Source organism: Corythoichthys intestinalis, chromosome 8 (genome assembly GCF_030265065.1).
Source record: "Corythoichthys intestinalis isolate RoL2023-P3 chromosome 8, ASM3026506v1, whole genome shotgun sequence".
Taxonomy (NCBI): Eukaryota; Metazoa; Chordata; class Actinopteri; order Syngnathiformes; family Syngnathidae; genus Corythoichthys; species Corythoichthys intestinalis.
This window is the reverse complement of record NC_080402.1, coordinates 47,028,119-47,038,879: the sequence shown is the minus strand read 5'-3', so window position 1 is coordinate 47,038,879 and position 10,761 is coordinate 47,028,119. Positions and strand designations below refer to the sequence as shown.

Genomic DNA, 10,761 nt, shown 5'->3' with positions numbered 1-10,761 from the left:
TAAAACCGCCACTGCCCATCTGAATTCAAAACAATTTTGAGTGGAATTGATGAGAGATGATGAATTACGGGGGAAAAAGGCACAGGCAAAGGACACTTTTCTCATCCATGGCAACAAAGCTGGAAATCCACAAGGGGTTTATCTGTGCAAAATGTCTTCAAGTGAAACTAGTTCCTGGTGCAATAAAACAAAAAGGTTAGTGATCACTCTACTGCGCTGACAAACATCAAAAGAAAATAAATAAATTTTTTAAAAGTATTGTCTTTTTTCAGAAACATAGATAATGATTAACCGTGCATTTATTAATGTCAGTCGGGCTATTCATACATTTTGTAAATATCTGTGCATTATAGTTGCAAATCAATAATCATTTTGAAGATATTACTCACACGGAACATACAATGTCTGCATGTGTCTATTTTTACTGTATTTGAGTGAAACCAATTGACTCAATACTACCAATATTTGTACAAAGTGTAAAGGGTAAATACTTTTGTCACATTAGATTGAATGTAACGTCACTGTCGCTGCAACACATTCACCTGAGCTGAACCCAGCATTATTTCTCGATCGCTTTAAAATCAATTAACTTTGAAAACAACTCAGTGCTGTCAAGATTTGCGGTCATATCCGACGGACCGTAAACGCGTCGTGACGGTAAACTGCCTTTTGACCCGCCGCCTAGTAACGTTGGCAGCCTTGTTTACAGCGGCCGCCACCCCTTATATGGTGATCCAGTGACATCACCACATCTGGGAGGGAGGAAGGGAGGAAGCAATGAGGACTGGGGGGGAGGGGTGATGACGTCGCGGCTTTTCCACTGCGCCTTTATCCCCCTCCTCCACTGCCACCACGGGACTTTACAACCGGATAAGCCATATATGGCAGGGCAGTGACGTATGTGAGTCATATGTGCGCGCGTGAGAGAGAAACTCCGGTGAAATTTGAGACGGTACTTTTTTTTTGTGCTTCTTTCACTTCCTTACCCACGGACATTTTCAGAGAAACCGAGTTCCCAGAAGATAAACATGTGACATCATTCGAGAAACTATTTCTCCTGCGTGTTTACACTTTGATCCGAAAACGTTCCGAAATTTGACGTCAGCTTCAAGTCGTTACCGTGCAACTGATTTGATTGAACAATTTTAAAGGGCAATCGTTAAACTCGCTGGCTGCGATTGATGGAGCCCCAGATAGCAGACCGACGTTGAAAAGATGTTGGATCAACATTCCGCTGTCGATCTTGTATCATTGAATCAACGTGACTTTTGCAGCTCAATTAATGTTGTTTCAACGTTGAAATCCTTACAAAACCTAAACGTCATTTCGATTGTTAATAATATTGGAACAACGCTGAATCAATGTTATGTTTTCAACCAAAACGCCCGCTCATCCATAATTCAATGACTTTTCAATCATATTTCCCGGTCAATCATAAATCAACTATTTGTCAATATTAGTTCATCAACTATAAAACAATGTTAACCCAGCCATCGCCTGGCATACCATAGAACAACGTTGTTTCAGCGTCACTTGACGTCGAACATTTTGATGTCCACCCTACTGATGATTTTGATGGAAAATCAACGTTTATTCAATGTCGGTCGGATCCATTTTAACTGGAAAAGGTTAGCAGCGAATGATCGTTGCCAGTCCTCCCAGTTTAAACGAATTGGACGCCTATCTTTGTTTGATGGCAGACAACAAGTTAAATGCTATGAAAACAATAACAACAACAACTTTAGAGTGTTATTGGACCAGAATGTATTTCTGTTTTCTTCATTTTAATGTTGTTTTATTAACATTTTATTAATTCATAATTGTATTTATGGATGAAAATCATTATATTTTGCGTTTTTTTTAAGTTTTTTTTTTTTTACGACTAAAAATAGTTCCTTGCCCTATAAAGGGTTAAATGATTCACTGCTATTTGAACAGTGTGAAATATGAAGTGAGATGGTTATATGATCAAATTTAAATAGCTTTCGAAGTGAAACGCGATCGTTCAGCGGAAGAGAAAGAAATAAGGGTGAGAAAACAGGCGAGACGGAACAGAAGGCTTGCGCGTGCACGTGTAGTTCGTGCGCGCGCGTGTATGTGCGTTTGTGTGTGGCAGGTGTGGGCGGTGCCTAGTTTGTCACTGGCTGAGGAATTCGGCGTGACGTCACAGAGTAGATAAATTGCCACCCTGCGCCTCACACGCTTGCTTTTCTCCGGTTGGTGACGTACGGCGAAGTAGCTCGCAGTACTATAAAAATCCCGAACCGAGATCGAAACTTTTAAAAGTCCAATTTTTTTCCGTTAGTTGTTCCGGGAACGCGTCAATCAAGCTCTTTGCTTAGTTGTGAAAAACAACAGCACGTCAGTAAAACAAGACGAAACATGAGTGACACATCAACGGAGACAACAATGGAGGTGAACGCGGAGGCTCGGCGGATTCTGGCGGTGTCCATAAGCAAGCTCTACGCGTCCCGGAGCCAGCGAGGTGGCCTGAGACTCCACCGGAGCCTCCTCCTCTCCCTGGTTATGCGCTCCGCCCGGGACATCTACCACTCGTCGGCCCCGCCGGCCGAGCCCATGGACACCAGCCCGGAAGAGCCGGTGGAGCTCGACCTGGAATCGGGGCCTCAGTCGGACGAGACCCCCGCCGAGCTGAGCTCAACGGCGGGGGGAGGTGCGCACCAGGAGGCGGAAGAGGAGGAGGGGGAGCCCGCTGAGGACAAAGAGAACCAGAGCCCAACGCGGCGATCCAGGAAGCGGCGGGGGAGAATGTCGGTGGCGCCACACTTCCTCCCAAGTAAGAGGGCGAGACTCGAGCCCGGGGAGGAGCGGCACGCCTCGCCGTTGCTGCCGCCGCCGCCGCCGGCCAGCTGCCGAATGGGCCCCCCTGAGACCCTCACCACGCTGTCCATGAACTGGGTCATACCGGCCTGCTGAGAGGGCGAGACACGGAGGCTCCATTGGACTTGGAGCTTATTTGGCCCAAACTAGGAAGCGGCCTGGAAGTCATACCGACGGTCCCGGGACAGGAATGGTCCCTGATCACCCGAAGAGAGCGAGCTCCCCAAGCAGGGAGTCTGCGTGAAGTAACTTCGGCCCGGGTCGAACGAGCGACAGAGTCGGCTGACTCTCCAGCTGAGTCACACAAACAAGGTGGACCCGCCAGGACACGCAGTGACTCATTCCAGAGGAAGTCCAGTGTTAAGTCAACACACTCACACAAACTGCTGTTGTGGACCAACTACATGGTGCTACTCAAAAAAAGAGCCTGTCTTTCATCTTTTGGGGGGGTATGGGGGATATATTTTTGTGTATTTAACTCATTGTCTGCAATGACAACGATAGACGTCCAGTTAATTTAAACTGGGAGGACTGGCTGTGAATGCTCATGTTTCACTGCTATTGATGGTGCTAAACGTCCAATTCATTTTGACAGGAAAGGCTAACCGCTCCCAGTCAATATAAATTAGACTTCTAGAAACGTCAATGAAATATTGAATGTGAAAACCTCATATACCTCACATGTAAAGCTGCTTTTTTATTGTGATCATAATAAATGTGTTTAAAGTGAACAAATGCCTGTGGTGATTGTTGTCCAGACAGGAAGTCTCCAATGTGGGTTAATCCTCAAGCCTGTCAACTACCAGACGGCCTTTTTCTAATCTAACACACACACACTCACACGCATGCGGTCACACTACTTCCTGTGGATTACAACAGAATTATGAATCACATCCTCCCGTTGTGATCTGACGGCCACACACCACCCAAACACTTCATTATAGGTACATCTTGTAGTGGCACTTCTTACATGAATGACTCCCAGGAGGGCGCCGAGCCAATCCCAGGCGAGCTGTGAGACATAATATTCGTCTCATGTCTTTAATTGGAACTTCCAGGATCGTCACACCTGTGTTTACATGCATGCCATCTCATCCCACCATAAATTCCATTGAGGTGACAAGGAGAATGACAAAGGAGTGAGGTTTGGATGCTTACTCGAAGTCATTTTATGGAGACGGCAACTATAATTGACGTCATAGGCGGAGTTTGACTTTTGTGGCGGGGGGGTGAAAAACATGTTGATGACCCCGAAACACAGTGTTAGCAATACAATTAACTTACAAGATAATGCTCGGATAGTAGCTTGGCCCATGCTCGTACATACAGGCATCCCAGCTGTGTGTGTGCGACTCATACACATTTTTTTTGTCTTACCTAGTATAAAAATAGACTCCGCATCCTTTTTGACTGAATATTCCATTCAAGAATATAATATTTATATAATAATGATACTTTAAAAAATGAGCGTTTTTTTGTTTTTTTTTTGTTGCCCATTATTTTTTAGGGGAATTCTAAATCAGGCTGCTTAGGACAGCTATTCTTTTGGGCAAGATTGTCTTCCATGGTGGCTCTGTTGTTGTACTCTGTTGTCCTCAGGGGGCTAAGCAAAGCAAATGATCATCTCTGAGGTGCTAGTCACATGATCTGTTCAAATTGTTTGTGACCCATTATAAAACTATTTTTTTGTTCAATCCATTCATGTTTGTTGTTTGTTTTATTGCTTTACAACATTTAAAAAAAAACAATTTTACCGGCAAAGTCTTAATTTTAAATTCATATATGGGAAGTTCAATTACATGCAATGACATTTTCAGCCACCGGGGGGGGCATGCAACCTCCAGCCCTCCCTAAATCTCCATGTATGAAGTCATAAGTATAAATGAACTATAATAAGTATTGTAACTTCACAATTGTCTTTTTGCTTCTCTATCTTTTTCTACCAAAATTTCTGTCAAGGAGACAAGGATATTAATGAGGCGGAGAAGGGCCAAATGTTTATAGAGATGATGATGAGATAATCCACAGAGGATCTCCAGAGGATAAATACAAAACCCTTAAATGTCCATTAATAATAAAAAAAAAAAAAAAACTTACTATAACCACAATGTCCAGTTAATGCTTTACATTTCAAGTGTTGTTTCTGACATTATCTTAATGCATTAAACAATTTTAAAGCATTGTCACAGGGTGCTGGAGCCTATCCCAGATTACTTTGGGGGATAGGCAGACTACATCTTGAACTGGTAGCCAGTTCACGGGCACATACAGAGGCGATCAACCTTTCGTACTCACAATCACACCATCACTGAGTAGAAACTAAACTCACAATAACTGCATTGCAGCCAAGCAAATGTACCACGACATTATCAGTGACTCAACCGCTTAATGTTCCTGTGAAATATCCAAAATGTTGCTGAGAGGTGATAAATTCTTAATTCTGTCTAAATCAAATGTTTAACTCCAACGAAGGACTTGTTGTAAATTACAGAGAGTCACAAAAGTGAGTACACCCCTCGCATTTCTGCAGATATTTAAGTATATCTTTTCATGGGACAACACTGACAAAATGACACTGACACAATAAAAAGTAGTCTGTGTGCAGCTGATATAATAGAGTTAATTTATTTTCCTCTCAAAATAACTCAAAATATAGCCATTAATATCTAAACCCCTGGCAACAAAAGTGAGTACACCCTATGGGAACTGCGTACATCCCTAAATGTCCAAAATGAGTACTGCTTCTTATTTTCCCTCCAAAATGTCATGTGGCTCGTTACAGTAGTGCTGTCAGCATTGCTACAGAGACTGAAGAGGTGGTGGTGGTGGGGGATTCATTCCCACCACCATGCTTGACTGTAGTCATGACACACTTATCTTTGTATTCCTCACCTGGTCGGCGCCACACGTGCTCGAGACCATCGGAACCAAACAAATTAATCTTCGTCTCATCAGACTATAAGACATGGGTCCAGTAATCCATGTGCGTTGTTGACATGTCTTCAGCAAACTGTTTGCGGGCTTTCTTGTGTACCGTCTTCAGAAGAGGCTTCCTCCTAGGGTGACAGCCATGCACACCAATTTGATGTAGAGTACGGTGTATGGTCTGAGCACTAATAAGCTGACCCCACACCTCTTCAATCTCTGCAGCAATGCTGACAGCACTCCTGTAACGAGTCACATGACATTTTGGAGGGTAAATGACAAGCAGTACTCCATTGGGACATTTAGGGATGTACGTAGTTCCCATGCGGTGTACTCACATTTGTTGCCAGGGGTTTAGATTTTAATGGCTGTATTTTGAGTTATTTTGAGGGGAAAATATATGAACTCTATTATATAAGCTGCCCATAAACTACTTTTCATTGTGTCAAAGTGTCATTTTGTCAGTGTTGTCCCATGAAAAGATATACTTAAATATTTGCAGAAATGTGAGAGGTTTGTGATACACTGTATACCTGATTGAATGCTGAGAATATATTATTTTATATAATTATTACCCAAAATGAGTGGTTTTCTTGCTTTGACAATGAAGAAAAATCACCAGTTTATTAATAAGGACTAAATGAAAATTGCCAGTCAAACTGTCAAAAATGACAGCTCCAACGTTTGAAACAATCAACTTAGAGCAAGGGTCTTTCAAAACCAAGAGTTGATGCTGCGATGAAGATCAACAACCTTTGAAAGCGAGTATAGCTTTTGATTATTTCAAATCAGAAGTGTTCTGGCTTCGTTTCTTGAATCTGGACGAAGACACAGTCAAAACGGCACCTGGTCCTACGTGCCAGTGATTTGTTCTGATATAAAAGGTACATCGTGTTCAGGATTCCAAGAGTGTCCTGAGAGTGATGCAGATGCAGAACACACATACACACGCAAACCCTCACAAATACACACACACTAGGCACTGCTGTGACGTCCGGCGGATGCTAAAAATAGAACAGAGCAGGAAGGAAGCTGAGGCGGCTGTGAAGCTCAAAGATGGATGGCGGCATCTCACCGAATTTTCCATTAGCAACGGAAAAGAACTAGCTGGAACATTTGGAGCAGAGGAAAAACATTTGACATCTTCTTGATGCTGATACCAGATTAATCCTGGGTGTTTACATTACAAATGACAATCAACGAACATTATAAAGATTAAAATACACACATTGTACTTATTTAGGGACACCTGGAAGATCTAATGACTTTAAAAAAAGCTGTAATCTAAAATTAGATACACTGGTGCATTCATTTTGTGTTTTATTTAGTTTATTTTAAATTTGATTCAATGTTTTTTGCACATCTATACATGGAAAACCCAATATGTTGACAAATGTGAATAATTATCGCAAAGTAGAGTACATTACACTTGAAAATTTGCCCCCCCCCCAAATTATAAATACATTTTTATCTTCTACCATTTTCAACTAACCCTGCTTATACTACAAAAACACACCTCCTTAAAACTAGGTAATTTCCCTAGTTTTCAGTGTAAATATACTCAAAATATGGGAGATTATCTGACAGTGCTATGAATAAATTTTACTCAGATTTCTTGAAATAAGAAAAAGCCATTAACAAGCAATAAATTAGTATATTTTATCTTAAAAACATAGATTCGAAATGTCAGAAATGTTGTTAATTCAAGAATAGATATTGTTCAAAACATTATTTGAAAGCAAAATTGTTCTTCGGTGAAAAATGACCAATTTATAGATGGATTGACTTAATGAGAACAAATAGTAATACTTATTGACGCATCAATCTGTTAACGAGTCTTTACCACTCAAAACAAGATGGAGAAAATTATTTGACTAGATTTACGTAAAAAAATAATCTGATTATTATTATACATTTGGGTAAGAAAAGGAATACACATCAAATTTATAACATCTTAATCAGATTTTTTTTTTAACGTCCTGTAAATCTAGTCCAACAATTTACTCCATCTTGTTTTGAGTGGTAAAGAATAGTTAACAGATTAAGGCGTCAGATTATTCCATTTACTTTAAGTAAATATTACTATTTGTTACTATTAAGACCATACATCTAAAATTTGGTCATTTTCACCTAAATCAAGAAAACTTTGCTTTCAAATAATGTTTTGAAGAATATTTTCTTCAAAACTGTTTTATCTATCAGATTACTAAACTGTGGGTACAGCGAACAAGCGACAGAGGGTACAGTTTAGTAATCTGTGGGTACAGATTAGTAAACTGTGGATACAGTGCAGTAAACCTTGGGTACAGATTACTAAATTGTGGGTACAGTTTAGTCATCTGTGGGTACAGAATCTGTGGGTACAGATTAGCTATGAAAAATATTTTTTTCTACCCTAGCACCTGAGGGGCTCTGTATACATTTCTGACATTTCAAAGGTTTTTTAAGATTAAACATATGGATTTGTTGTTTAAAATAAATCTGTTAATTTATCTTCACATAGCTATTTTTCTGAGTAAAATTTAATTGATGCTCTGCCAGATAATTTCACTTAGTTCTAGTAGATTTACACTGAAAAGAAGGGAATTTAACTAGTTTAAAGGAGTTGTGTTTTTGCAGTCTAACTATATTGGGAAATCACGCATGCGGCTCTATGGAAATGATATACAGTATTATATTCACAAGAAATCTTGTTCTGTACAAAAAGTAGTAGTTGCTGCATAATCTATGCTAAAACACTCTTGAAATGAGAAGGAAACTCATCGCATCAATAATGTAATGAAAGACTTGAAGATTCTGTCTTTATTTGACCAAAGAAAGTACCTGCACCGCTAGATTTACAAGAAGGTGCACAAAAGGTTATGAGAAACATGGTTCATCACAATGCGGGAATGACTCGATTTGTGTCAAAACATTCTTTATGCGTGATGAAGTTGCACATGTATTATAGTTTGTATTGGAATATCCCTACTGATTACAACCATATACGCTTATGCATGTAAACGAGTCTTTCTCCTTGTCTTATTACTTTGTTTGCATTGAGTTCCTTGCTGGCTCTCAGTGCCCACTGGTTGTTTATCATGGGTGCATTGTCCTTCCTTATGAGTTTTGATGTCCAGTTTCTTTTGGACCGTGCTTTTTTTATTTTTAATTTTTATTTATTTATTTTTTTTTAGCATTTTGTAGTGTTCCCTCAGCCTTGTGATGGTTTTAAATTTAGAAGAATCATAGAAAATAGACCTTTTCACACTTGTAATTGAACATTGAAGTGAGTTGGAACATTTTTTTCTTTATAATGTTGGACTTGATGGCACAATAACGCCATCACAAGTTTGTTTTATGATAATATCATGTGCTGTTGACTGAATAGTGGACATTTGTCATGACTGTAAGTGGACATAAAGTCAGGTTCCCCCCATGATTTGCAACACATATAATGCAACAAACATTTGATCCATCAAAGCCTGTACTTCCAGATTTATGAACACTTTGTTCCCCAGCGCAATTAGGGTACTGAACACGCAGTAACTGGTAACATGATGTTGTCTTTAGTTACTGCTTACTGTGCAATATACAGTATTTATTATATTTGTTCTCTATTGTTGCTTTGTTGCCCTCTCGACTGCACATGCGTACACTTACGGGCTCCTTCTTTAATACAGTACATCTTGAAATACTGTACATTTTGTAATTTACCTAATCTCAATTTTATTCTAAACTTGTATTTTCTTTCTTTTAACTTTTGCACCATTAGATTTTTCTTCAAATCTCATTGTGTATGATGACAATAAAGGCATTCAATTCAATTCAATTCAATTCAATTCAATTCAATTCAATTCCATTCCATTCCATTCCATTCCATTCCATTGAATTAAATTCAGCCTTTCTTCAAAAGAACTAAAAAAAAAAAAAAAAAAAAAATCAAAATCTAGTTTTATTTCTTCTTCAACTGAAGGAATTTATTACAACAGTATTACATTTTGGACAGAGTTATTGGTAACAGTAACCAATTGCAAATAAATTGTTGATAAAAAATAAACGCATCATTTTTTTTAATGATTAGCATTCATATTTCAATTGGTAATACCATATGTAAATATTCCTTTAAATGTAATTGCATAACAGATGCATTTTTAATGCGTAATAGAGGCTTCTGTAAAATAAATGCAAACCAAAGTGAGCATTATTTATTTTTTTTACCTCGCTGGAGCTCATATACTGTAGATGGTGTACCTAATGAAGTGGCTGGTGACCGAAGAGCTTCACTCAAGGACATTTGAAGCACAGGAAATGAGAGTGTTTACTTGCAGGCAAAAGGAAGTATAGCCCTGTGTTGTGTGTGTACTCTCACCGAGTGCTGACTAACAATGAATGTGAATGAGCAACTGTGGCAGGCTGAGAGGAAATGATGTGTTACTGCAATAATGTGTAGGAGTGGTCTATTTTTGGTCAGTGTGAGACTATGCGAGATACGAGGTGGTCGACAGACAGACATAGGACAGAAATGGTAGGCTGTAGAAGAGGGAAGAAACTAAAAGTAAAAGTCATGGGGGATAGGGCGAGACTGTGTGCGTGTGTGTGGGGGTGTGTGGGCGTGTTAGTGAGCCTCTGAGCACATTTCGGTGACGTAGCAGCAGACGCAGATGAGGGGGAAGAGGAGAGGGAAGATGAAGGATGAAGGTGGAGGCTGATGATGCTATGTGAGGACGTTTTGTTTCTTGAAAAGAGACGACTGAAAGTACACAATGAAATGTATGATTTTTGATTAAACCACAAAATACCTTGGATTCCACCAAAAATGTCAGACTTACATGTAGTGTATTTGCAGACATGGTTCCTTTACACCTTTTCGTGTTTACTCTTGCTAGATGATGAGTATGCCTACCACATTTCATGTCTTGCTAGATGATAAGTATGCCTACCACATTTCATGTGGAGTGAATTAGCCCTTGGTGCGGAATTTTCAAAAACCTTTTTTCAATCACAAATTTCCCG

The 10,761-nt window shown here is 39.6% G+C and overlaps 1 protein-coding gene across 1 annotated transcript; it reads left to right on the top strand.

Moving 5' to 3' along the window:
• The first annotated feature begins 2,200 nt into the window (after window positions 1-2,200).
• On the top strand, window positions 2,201-4,728 carry ier2b (immediate early response 2b). Its single transcript, XM_057843648.1, has one exon. The coding sequence runs from the start codon at window positions 2,383-2,385 to the stop codon at window positions 2,935-2,937; it is 555 nt and encodes a 184-aa protein (XP_057699631.1). The 5' UTR covers window positions 2,201-2,382; the 3' UTR covers window positions 2,938-4,728.
• The last annotated feature ends 6,033 nt before the right edge of the window (window positions 4,729-10,761 follow it).